We start from the raw sequence: 11790 nt of genomic DNA, 5'->3' as shown, positions 1-11790 counted from the left end.
AACCAATTTCCCTCCAACCATCTCAATCAGAAAAAAAATGTCATCACAAATGGAACACATTTTGCAGGGTAAAGAATATTGTCATCACGAAGAAGAACAGGAAGAATTAATACCCAATAATAATACACTTCAATCAATGATGATCATCTCGACCACAATTATTGTGGAGGATAAAGATGTTCACAATCTTACTATTCATCAATATAGACAGGCACAATTAGTCGATATTCAATATAAATTAAAGAAATTGAAGGGTGAAAGTTGCACTCCGATCATCATTATTAGACGTTGTAATGGAGAGGAACTCCCAGATTCGTACAAGCAATCTGTTTTGCATTGTTTTCAACACTTTTCTAGGAATATTAGAATTTACTTTGATGAAATTGAATCTTACTTACAGAGTTTTGGAGATTTTGTTCACAGAGCAATGAGGAAGAGGAAATTAATTCAAAAAGTACCAACATTTGATTCTAATTATCAAATGCAAGTTTTACAGAAAACAATAGTTAAAATGTATTTACAAAAGCCATACCCAATGGAATTGGAATCATATAATGATTATCCTATTTATATTCCTGTGGTGTGTAATGGTGGATTGCAAAACTTGTTTTCTTGTGTTGTTTGTGAAATAGTGTACAATGAGTTGAGACTGTACGAAACAAATGGAAATGAATTAATATTGTGTAATAGAAACTTTGCAGATAATTTAGCACTTCAAAATCAAAGGATAGGAAGTTGTCTTATGATATTGAGTCCAATTTGTTTTAGTGAAGCTAGAGTTAATTGTAGTATTATTCCACATGATCTTTTCATTGTTCTGAATAACTACTATACTCACAAGCTAAACACTTGCTATTCGAATTACTGGTATTCTCTCTTGGATAAGTATTGTCCAAACCAATCAGAACGTGAAATCTTACAGTTCAACTCTAGAAAGTTCGAATCCATGGATGAAGTTAATTATTATATTGAAACAACATTTGCTGGCAAACAATATGAGAGAGAAGTGTTCAATATTCATAACTTGGATTTACCAGTGACAATTCACCTTGATGTAAACATTTCCAGCAAGATGTTGAGATCCAAAATAGTAGAAAAGAAACCAGGTAATGAATTTGAAATTGCAGAAAGAGTAAGATCAATACTAATTGAAAGAGATTTGGGCTTTGATTATGGATTTGTTGGAGAAACGTATTCAACAAAAAATACAGTATCATTAGAAAATAGGTGGTGTTTAATGCTCGATGGCATTAGAGAATGGTTACCTGATAACCAAATCACTGATATGAAAATTAAGAACTTGATAAGAAGAAAGAAAAAGATTATTATTTCCAGAAATGCAGAGTTTACACCAAAAGAACGTTTGTACAATTATTTGATATCAAGCGCATTTATATTGTGTTTCATTTTCTTTAAGGAGAATCACATTGGATTGGACGAATTGACTGATGAGATATGGGAGTATATTCTAAACCCTGTCTGTCAATCACATAATGGAACAATTTTCCACACTCTGCAACAGAGAGTTTTACATCACACTAATATTCACATCCTAAACTATCAAAAAGAGGGCCTTTTTTTAGCAAGTTTTTCTTCATATTTTAGAAAGCAACCATATAGATTCCTTTATTATAATTTCCCTTCTTTAGATAATCCAAGAAGAAGGTCTATGTCATTTCCAAAATCAATGATTCATTATGATATTGGTTTTCCAGACTTTATCAACATGTTTAATTTTTCCAATATTCGTAACTACGATAAGGAATATGATAGAATGATGCTTAATTCACTTTTAGGAGAAATTCTGAGGAAGAGTAAGAAAATAGGATCACTTTCCAATTCATGAAAATATATTGGATCAATATTTGAGATTCAAATCTATCAATTTATGGAAAGCTCTAAGAAAAATTATGAAAACCAAGGTTACCATCAAATACTGAAAGATTTTCGTAATATTCTCCTTACTCTGAAGAGGATAACCAAACTCAAGAGAAGACTCAAGCAAGATTATTCATCTAATTTCTTCCAAGTCTTGGAATTGATTAGTATTTCAATGTTTCCTATTATTCCAATATTATCCTCATACATTCAAAAAACTTTCTTCAACAGAACTGTGGATAATATTCGATGGCCAGATGAGAAAGACACTTGCAATGGCGAAGATTATACTCCACAAAAGTACGTGTACTTTACAAGAATTTGTTCTGGAATTTCAAGAGCTCTAAAGAATGTCGATAGATCAACCAAGTCAGTGATTGTTATTGAGGTGCTACCAGATGGAGAAAAATTCGATCATTATACATTTATTGTAGAAAATAAGGATATCTTTTTATCTTTATTTCCATTATCAGATATCAAAATCAAACTTTTAGACCAAATAACAAATCCTACAATATTTTTACAAAATTAAGATTCAATTCCAAACATCATCAGAATGAAAGATATCTGCTAATGGTTATTTACTTTTACCTTGTAGCACATTAGATTTTAAAGAGAACATTATTCTTGATACTTAACAATAGTATTCTTTCATCATAGTCAATCAAGCAATTGGCTAAAAATCAAAAAGATCATCAAGATTTCAGAAACGATTACCCATCTAAACAATACATTATGAATATAGAACCGTCGTATGATTTGACAACAGAATAAAACTGTTACTTATCAATAAATTGATTCCAGTAATGAATTCCACAATTAATCAAATTAATGCAAGAACTTGTTGAATGAATCTTGTCATTTGGCAGGGTGATTTCAACTTCGTAATGTTCTTCCTTAAAAATCAATGTTTGATTTCGAGAATTTTGAGGTAAATTGAAAGTTCTCACTTTTACAATGTCCAATTCCATGAATTCTCCATTAATGTGGATTGGATAGGTTTCTCTTTCTTCCATTCGAATAGTTTTGATTAATTCTAGTTTCTTGTTAAAACTATTTCTGTGTCATTGGCTCCTTGTTTGATTAACCATCCTTTCTTGTCCAATTTGTCAACTAGTTCTGAAATTTCATTATTTACATCCAAATATTGCAAGTGATTAATGTAGAATCTCATATCATTGTTTTTACCAATAAAAGTATGTGAAATTACTCTCAATTGACCACTAATTACTTTGGTTTTCAATTTCATATTTTCGTCCAATCTCACTTTGAATTCAGTTGATTTGTTATTGACATTCTTGTAAAAACTGACTGAATATTCAGTCATTCTTGCAGGAGAATCGGTTGGACGAAGGAAAGGCACAACGTTTTCACTGACACCAGTAGCAAATGAGTCTGCTGAGGGACCTTTCACTACTTTTGCTTTCTTTCTCATACATTCATTAAACACAGATGAATTTTCTGGCTTGGTAATTTCAGAGAAGATTGATTTTTGCATATTCACCAAATAGTAAACTCCAAATCTAATAATAAACACGTAATTCTCTGGTTTATCTTCCATTTTAGTTAATTGACTAGAAAGCTTTTGATCATACATAGGCGATATCAAGTTATTAGATTCTGGATTGTATTTTTCTAAAGAAGGCCTATGGATTGGAAGTTTGGCATGTTGAGCATGAACATGACCTTTGTAAAATGTGAAATTAATTGGACTTTCTCCTGAATCTCCTTTAAAAAGTGTCAATACAGAGCCATCCACAAAATCTCTAGATTCAGCTCTGAAAACAGGTTTAGCATCAACATTCTTAAATTCCTCAAATGTTTTTTGAATTACTTGTGTTGGCAAAATTGCCTTGGTGAAATCTCTATAAAGGTGCAAGTTGATAAGACATGTTTGAATCAAATCATGAGCATATTCAAGTTTTCTTTCATCACTGGTAGCTGAATAGGATTTTGAATCGTCAAGATTATCTGGAAATTCCATGTTATTTTTCAATTTGAAAAATTTCATAAAATCAATGATTAGTTCGGATTCCTTTTCAAAATTTTCAGATTCCAAACATTTAGAAAGAACTGATTTCATAAAAGAAGAGTCTGAGAACTGTTTCTCCTGGTCCACTGACTCCTTTCTCGTTGGTGGTCTTTCCCTGTGAATGTAATTTCTCAAAATGCAAAAATCCACAACTTCCCAAGTGAGTTGGAAAGTTTTAACATGGAAAGCACAAATCTTTTTGATAATATCGAATAAAATTCTGAGAATAAGCAAGAGTTTCGGCTGTTGTGCTAAATATAATCTCATGTGATGCTTTTTTCTGAACCCAGTATCTCCATTGGTCAAATCTATCAATTCTAAAAATCTCAAATCCCTTTCTTGTAAATAAATTCTAAATAGAGGAACGGATTTGTGATATTCTTCCTTGATTGGTTTGAAATAAGTCGAAAGTCTGTGACATAGATCATCAAAGAATGTTGGATTATCAGAAACTGGTTCAATAAACCAATCACAGTCTGTTTCGTTTGGATCATGGAGTAGAATTGATAAGGATCCTACTATGTAAATATCATCCTGCTCTTTCTGTTGATCTGCAAGATTCTTCTTATATCCATTTAATTTGCTTTCTATTTTTTCTAGTTGGTCCAATCTGAATTTTGCCAAATATCTAGAGATGGAATTAGACAGCTGTTAAACCAATTAGGAAGCTCAATCTTGTTGCTATTCCTAATTTCATTAAATAAATTAGAAAGCTCAATTGCCTTTGTGGATGTTGCGCCTTCCTTGTCAGAAACAGCAATCCATCCGTCAAGAATTTGACTCTGTAAATCCTCAGATTGTACTGTTTTCAATTTTTGGTATGAATTGGTAATTTGACTGGAAACAAGAGTTGGAATCATTCTTGAGTCCCAACATGCAAAGACACTATCACTCTTCAGGATACTTGGGAGAATAACTAATGAATGGTTTGTTTCGTACTTGACTTTCAAAGTTTCGTCATTTCTAACTGTGAAAAGTTTAACATTTGATTGGGAAAGACATGGCTCATTACACACTAGAACAATCGTACCATCCTCTAAATATTCATTTCCAAGTATAACCATCATTTCATTTTCTTTTAAACACTTATTCTCATCAATTAAACTTGTAGTTGTAATTGACTTGTCAATTGGAATAATGAGGTTATTTTGAACTTTCTGCAAATGGGAAGATACTAAATGTCGCAATAAGTCTTCAATAAATGGGTTGTCTGGTATCTCGGAGAGATTTTGGACAGCAGGAAGAGTTTCCCTACACCTTCCCTTTAGTAAATCAAGCAAAAAGTTTGGATTGGTCAAATTACTGACGGTAGAATTGAACCATTCTTCAAAAATAGTTTGAAGAACTAGTGGTTGAACGCCCAAAGCAATTAATGAATGAGTCATAGAGGGAGTGAGATATCCAGGTTCTCCATTATTGATTTGCTCCGGTTCATTACATTCAGTTTCACATAATTGATGCAAATTATCAATAGATATTTCTCCCATTTGTGAAATGATAGTCTCCACAGATTCATACAAGGATGAGTCATAAAAATACATATTTCTCTCCCTCATCATGTTGGATGAACCTCCAAGCGGTAAATAGGTCTTTCCCTGTAAATATATTCCAGAGGGAACTTGTCCAATGATTTTCACTTTAAGAAATCCATCAGTTCCTAACTTGTTAAATAACCTGTTAGTCTCGGATATCTCAGGTAAATGTACTTGACATTCAAAAACTCCATTTCTACATTTTGAAGTAATTGACCTAATAAATCTGTGATCTACTCTGGGAAATTCGTAGCATGTTAAAGATGAATTCATAAGTGAAATGATTTGATCCTCATTTGAAAAAGGATGAGATTGCAAAATGTTGGAGAAGGAAGCTGTATATACTGACATTGCCAAAGAATTCTCTGAGAAACTATTGGAAATTGTAAGCTTTTCCAATCCTTCTGTAAACATGGATAGAATTCTTGGCGTAACCCTGACGAGTGGTAAATTCTCTTGAACACAACTTAAATAATATTTGATTTCGTCACTTTGATCAATCAGCTCATAGGCCTGAGACTCTTGCAAGACAGTAATTTTCGAATGATAAATCCTAAACTTGTGGAATGCCTCTGGAATATCTCCACTTCCCAATCTTGCATAACTATTCCACTTGTTACAGTTCTTTACAACTAATACATAATGGAGCTGATTCATCATACAGAACAAATGTTCCATTCAACCCAAAAAGATCATCACAAAAACTATTCAAATCTTTTAAATCTACATCAACAGGTGCTGATTGCAATGTAGAAAAGAACTTGAACCCATCATCATCATAGCAAAGAGCTCCTTCCATCAATTTGATAACTGACTCATGTTCAGTAAAGAAAACATGATCCACATCCTTTGGTTCAATCCAACCCGAAGGAAAATCACTTAAAATTGCATCAAATACAGTTCTCCTAACATTTACAAACTTGGCTTGTGTAATTTCCACTCCAATCATTGTAACTTGATTGTTCTCATCAGTAGCATTGATTGGTGAAATACTAAATTCACAATTTAATAAACTTGCAGTATTTGGCAAGGAAGCTTCTAATGAAGACGATGAACAATTATTGTAGATGGTAAAGGATAAGAGAGGTTTGTTGTTATTCCTATCATTATTAATATCCAAAGCGATGGATGAAAGTTTTTCATTCCTTTCACCCGAAGATGAAGAAGCAGTGATCATCTAAGTGTTAATTTGTTTTTTTTGAATTTGCACTTGTTTTAAAGTTCATAATAATACTCCATTATGTTCTTCTTGTTTGTGCCATGTACTTCATCATGTTGAGAGAAGATAAGCAATATTGTGCTGTATTGTTTTTTGTTAAAGAAATTTTGCCGCTCAAATTTTACCGTACACAAAAGTTTAATGGTGAAGAAATTTTTTAACAAACAATAAGAAATCAGGTACACAGTAGTATTAATAATAGTGGAAGTTTTATATCTTTATCTTACTAGACCATGATCTAGATGACCTCCAACAAATTCCTTAACTCACCAGGTTCATCATAATTTCAAGTGCAAATTCAAAAATAACAAAATGTACAAAGATCAAACACTACATCAGCAAGATAATAATTGTGATGATCATGATGATCATTCGGATGAGAAAGATCAAGAACTACTTGGTGAGGTTTTCATTCCAGAAATTTGTCTACTTGTGATGGAAATGATCGGAGGCAAAGAAGCACTCAAGATGAGACAAATTTCTAAAGCCTGGCTCGAAGCAAGTGAACACTTTCATGCGATCAAATTGGAATTTACATATGATATTTCCAATTTCTTTAAAATTACTGAACATGTCTTGATGGAGCATGTTTCCGAGTTGGTTATGCTGGATAACAAATTTACTGTGGACAGGTTTAAAAGATTTGTTAAAAATCCTCGTTTGAAACATCTGCAAGTATTATATTTGGAATGTGAGGAGTCGATGGGTAGTTTGTTTGATGATGATGATTCATACGAAGATCAGGAATTCAAGCTTGGGGATAATGTTGCACTTTTTGCTAATTGTGAAAATTTCTCCAATTTGGAAAAGTTGACAATCATCAATCATAATTTAGGAAATACTGGACTTTCAGATATATTCAACAGCCCAGTTTTAAAGAAACTCAAAGCACTTCATTTGGATAGAAATTGTTTTAGCAATTTTGGAACATCTAGCATGGGAACTGACACATTAAAACAGTTGGAAGAATTAACTTGTGGTTGGAATGACTATTCCTACGATATTCAACTTGTGTGCAAGAATCAACTCTTTTCCAATTTGAAAAAACTCACTGTTGAGTTTTCCTTACCAGAGGAAGACTTGTTTAGTATTATGGCCAATCCAGTATGGTCAAATCTGAAAGAATTGTATTTGGCCACCTCTGTAAAAAAGAATATCAGTAGTTTGGCGTGTACTCTCAAACTTGAAAAATTGGCAATCCTAGTCTCTGATTTTGATGCTTGTAAATCCCTAATTGCTAACAAGAGCATTACTCAATCATTGAAATATCTTGACGTTGGTGTCATTCGTGAACATTCTTCAACAGATATTGATAAGATAGGGTCACAATTTGAAACATTCATTTTCACAGTTGTGGGTGATGATGATGAAGACGATAACGAACACTATGCATTCGATTTATTTGGAGAAGAGTATCTATGAAGAATGAAAAGTAAGTACTATTGACTACAGCCAAAACTATTTCTCTATGCTTTTTGGCTACGGGATTGAAGGTTGTAGGATAAAAGTGTAATATATAAAAGGACATCTTATCTGCACTGTCCTCTTCCTCAAATCCAAGATATTTCCAATGTGGAGTTGGTTTATTGTAAAAGGTTCGAGGATGTTTCCATTTGTCTTCGTTTAAATATTTCAGATGTCTGTATTTGCCTAATTTCTCATTCAAAAAAAAAATGTTTAAACAAGCAATTCTTTCAGTCTTGATCGTTGCAATCATTGCTTCCTCTGCCTATGCTTCTCCTATTTTTTCTTTCGTTAAACAATTCGAAAGTGTCAACAAGAGATCTCCAACCTCTTCAAACATCTGTTGTTTGCCAAATGTCTTCTCCATGAAGGGTGTTTTCAATCAAGTTTCCATCGTTGCCAATAACAGTACCTTACAACCAGTCGAAGGTGGTTTCACATTTGCTGGTGATTACAATGCTGGTAAAATTAGACAAGATATCACTTACACAGTTGATGGAGCTGTCAATACCTATACTAATTGGGACTTTAAGATTAGTTCTTCTATTACTGTTTCCTATGATTTACAAAGTGGAAAATGTACTTGTCGTAAGGTTCAAGATTTCAATCAATGGGATGCACTCTGTCTTCCAAATTCTGGAACTGTTACCAAAGCAAAGATTGGTTCCTATGATGCATTGAAGATTGTAAATACTCAATATGGAGCAACTGGTACTATCTGGACATTCAGAGAGCCACAAATGGCCAATGATAAGTGTTGGATTTTGAATACCTTTGTTGTTGTTCCTACTGCTTCTCAAGATCAAACTTATTATGATATGGTTGAAAAGGTTGATTCAAATGTTTTCACTGTTCCATCTTCTTGTCCATCAATTAATACTTGTTTGTCTCAATAAATTATCATAACATGAGTTTTTAATTAGTATTAGATTTATTTGAGTTCTTGAATGACACTAATGTCATTGGTTGGGAGATTACATGTATTATTTCTACAGAGAATTATGGTTGTCTTGTTGTTCAATACCTTGGCATCCTTAAGGTATGGTAATCTTTCATTCATAAATTTGAGACTTTCTTCGTCATCCTTATTGACGAAAACTAGAGATCTGTGAGATTCTACAGTATCTTTGACTATTTCTTCCATTATTGGTTTCAAGTTGGTTACTGTCTTGTCAAATACTAGAGCAATATGAGTTTCTCTCCCTGAAGTCAATCGTGCCAAAGCTGACATTACACCTGGCAATGCACTTGGATGTTCCAAAATGAGACTGGCATTCAATTCAAATATTTTGGATAGTTTTTCTTCATATTCTGCCTTCTTATTTACATCATAGTTTCTCAATCGAACCAAATTCATACAACTGACGCTATTTCCACTTGGCTCAGCAGAATCTTTTTCATTGTAATTTGAATAATGATTAACTGGTCAATTACTTACCACTTGTCTCTTTCAATCTATAGATAATGGTTGGATCATTACCTCTTTCTTCAAAGTATCCACCATTTGTCTGATCGTAAAAGTATGAATCTTGAATATCTTGCAATTCAAATGCCCAATTAAGCCACTTAATTGAACCAGATGCTTCATAGAGATCAATCAAAGCTGAAATCATATTTGCATAATCAGAAAGGAATCCAGCAATATTTCTTTCCTTTTCAGAGTTTTTCTTGAAAATTCTGTGTAATACCTTAGTTTCTCGATCATAGAGTTTTTCATAAATGAAATTGGCAGCTCTTTCGGCAATTTTCAAATAACCTGGCTCTGAGAGAAGGAGGGCTGATCTCGAGAATGCACTAATTACATAAGCATTCCAAGCAGTGATAATCTTGTCGTCCAAATGTGGTCTTGGTTTCATCTTGTTTCTTTCCTTGAATAGAATATCTTTGCAATCCATAATTACATTAGCCACTGATTCAGGTGGAATAGTACTGAATCTATCCTGGGTCTCCTTCAACGACTTATCCATATACAGTACGTTTAATCCAGTCAACTCACCATGTGGATCACTTGATTGTCTCACATTTCCATCTTGTTTTAAATCAAACATGAATGAAAATATGTCAGAAGGTTTCACACTTCCAATATGAGGAACCATATTATCAATAATATCAACAACTTGTTGGTAATCCCAAGCATAGAAAGCACCTTCTCTCTTTTCTTTAGAATCAAAAGTTGGTAAACTGTCTGCATCTTCAGCTGAAAAGAATCCAATCATATCAGATGATTCACCAAGTGACATATCTCTTTCAATGTAGAGAAGAATTTCTTCCAATATTTGTTTGTAGTATTCATTTCTAGTGGCCTTGTATGCTTCTGCAAACACAATTGCTAATTGACCTTGATCATACTTTTTTAAATTGAGTAAATTTGATTCTCCATATCACTTACCATCATTTTCTCAAAGTGTGGAACATGCCAATAGGTATCCACAGAATATCTATGAAAACCACCTCCCAAATGGTCGTACAATCCTCCCCTAGCCATCTTATCCAAAGTAAAAGTGACTGAATTGATAATATCCAACTTTCTCCTATCATCCTTCTCTTCATAGTAAGATCTCAATAGGAAATCAATTACAACAGGACGAGGAAATTTGGGAGCTTGTGAAAATCCTCCATAAACTGTATCAAATGATGAGAGAAAATCCTCAACAGTAGATGCTACATATTCGTGAGCGAATTTCAGAATATGATCTGCACTCTTTGCTGGCTCTTCTTCATTCTCCTTCTCTGTGAATGCCTTCTTTAGAACTGAGACAATCTTATCACCTTGTGAAACCAGAGCTTCTCTCTTATTGGTCCACATGTTGTGAATCTTGTTTAGCAAGGATGGAAATGAAATATTACCTCTATAAATTGATTCCTTCGGTGGAAAATAAGTTCCTCCAAATATTGGTTTCAACTGTGGTGTTAAGAAACAGCTCAATGGCCATCCACCACTTCCAGTAGTCAATTGAACAAACTAATATTCAATCAATCAATAAATATTCGAATAAATTGAATTGTCTAAAACATACTGTCATGTATACTCTATCTATATCTGGTCTCTCTTCTCTATCTACCTTAATATTTACAAAGTTTTGATTCATAATTGCTGCAATTTCTTCATTCTCAAATGATTCCTTTTCCATCACATGACACCAATGACAAGTTGAATATCCAATTGAAAGGAATATTGGCTTATTCTCATTTCTTGCTTTTTCAAAAGCTTCCTCTCCCCAAGGATACCAATCCACTTTACAATATTAACACAATATTATTTAATATTATTTAAATACCTGGATTGTGAGCATGTTGTAACAAGTAGGGAGATGCCTCTTTGGCAAGTCTATTTGTATATTTATGTTGTGATGATGATGATGATTGCATCATTTTCTTTGAATTGAAATGAAAATTCCGATCACGATGAAAAATTAAATTATTGCAAAAAAAGAATTTTTCCAAATCGGAACATGTTTCACAAGAGGATGATTTCCAATTCAATGATTTCCCAAAAGAATTCACAAGAGGAGTGAGTAGAGAATTGGTTTTTGAAATTTTGTTTTGTGAGAGTGAGTGCAGGCCTCGTTTGAACATTTTTTCTTCAATGAATTAAAATTGTAATAATTTAATAATTTAATGTTTATTGTAATTTGCTAGAGTTCACATAATTTTAACAGGAAGTT

The 11790-nt window shown here is 32.9% G+C and overlaps 5 protein-coding genes across 5 annotated transcripts; 3 read left to right on the top strand and 2 right to left on the bottom strand.

Moving 5' to 3' along the window:
* Positions 1-37: 37 nt before the first annotated feature.
* On the top strand, positions 38-1846 carry NAEGRDRAFT_51252 (uncharacterized protein; the record flags this gene model as incomplete). The annotated part of the gene is made up of 1 exon (XM_002673926.1): positions 38-1846. The coding sequence occupies one exon, from the start codon at positions 38-40 to the stop codon at positions 1844-1846; it is 1809 nt and encodes a 602-aa protein (XP_002673972.1).
* A 435-nt stretch (positions 1847-2281) lies between these two features.
* NAEGRDRAFT_80768 (uncharacterized protein) lies at positions 2282-6619 on the bottom strand (the record flags this gene model as incomplete). Its single annotated transcript, XM_002673839.1, has 3 exons — positions 2282-4558; positions 4714-6074; positions 6148-6619. The coding sequence occupies 3 exons, from the start codon at positions 6617-6619 to the stop codon at positions 2915-2917; spliced, it is 3477 nt and encodes a 1158-aa protein (XP_002673885.1). The 3' UTR covers positions 2282-2914.
* Positions 6620-6973: 354 nt separating this feature from the next.
* Positions 6974-8083, top strand: NAEGRDRAFT_51250 (uncharacterized protein; the record flags this gene model as incomplete). Its single annotated transcript, XM_002673925.1, has 1 exon — positions 6974-8083. The coding sequence occupies one exon, from the start codon at positions 6974-6976 to the stop codon at positions 8081-8083; it is 1110 nt and encodes a 369-aa protein (XP_002673971.1).
* A 251-nt stretch (positions 8084-8334) lies between these two features.
* NAEGRDRAFT_80767 (uncharacterized protein) lies at positions 8335-9045 on the top strand (the record flags this gene model as incomplete). The annotated part of the gene is made up of 1 exon (XM_002673924.1): positions 8335-9045. One exon carries the CDS (start codon positions 8335-8337, stop codon positions 9019-9021), a length of 687 nt encoding a protein of 228 aa, XP_002673970.1. The 3' UTR covers positions 9022-9045.
* Positions 9046-9555: 510 nt separating this feature from the next.
* NAEGRDRAFT_70896 (uncharacterized protein) lies at positions 9556-11497 on the bottom strand (the record flags this gene model as incomplete). The annotated part of the gene is made up of 4 exons (XM_002673838.1): positions 9556-10473; positions 10515-11087; positions 11143-11360; positions 11404-11497. 4 exons carry the CDS (start codon positions 11495-11497, stop codon positions 9556-9558), a joined length of 1803 nt encoding a protein of 600 aa, XP_002673884.1.
* Positions 11498-11790: the final 293 nt, after the last annotated feature.

This window comes from Naegleria gruberi (genome assembly GCF_000004985.1).
Source record: "Naegleria gruberi genomic scaffold NAEGRscaffold_43, whole genome shotgun sequence".
Classification (NCBI taxonomy): domain Eukaryota; phylum Heterolobosea; class Eutetramitea; order Acrasida; family Naegleriidae; genus Naegleria; species Naegleria gruberi.
Note: the sequence above shows the minus strand (reverse complement) of the source record. Positions and strands in the feature narration are given on the sequence as shown.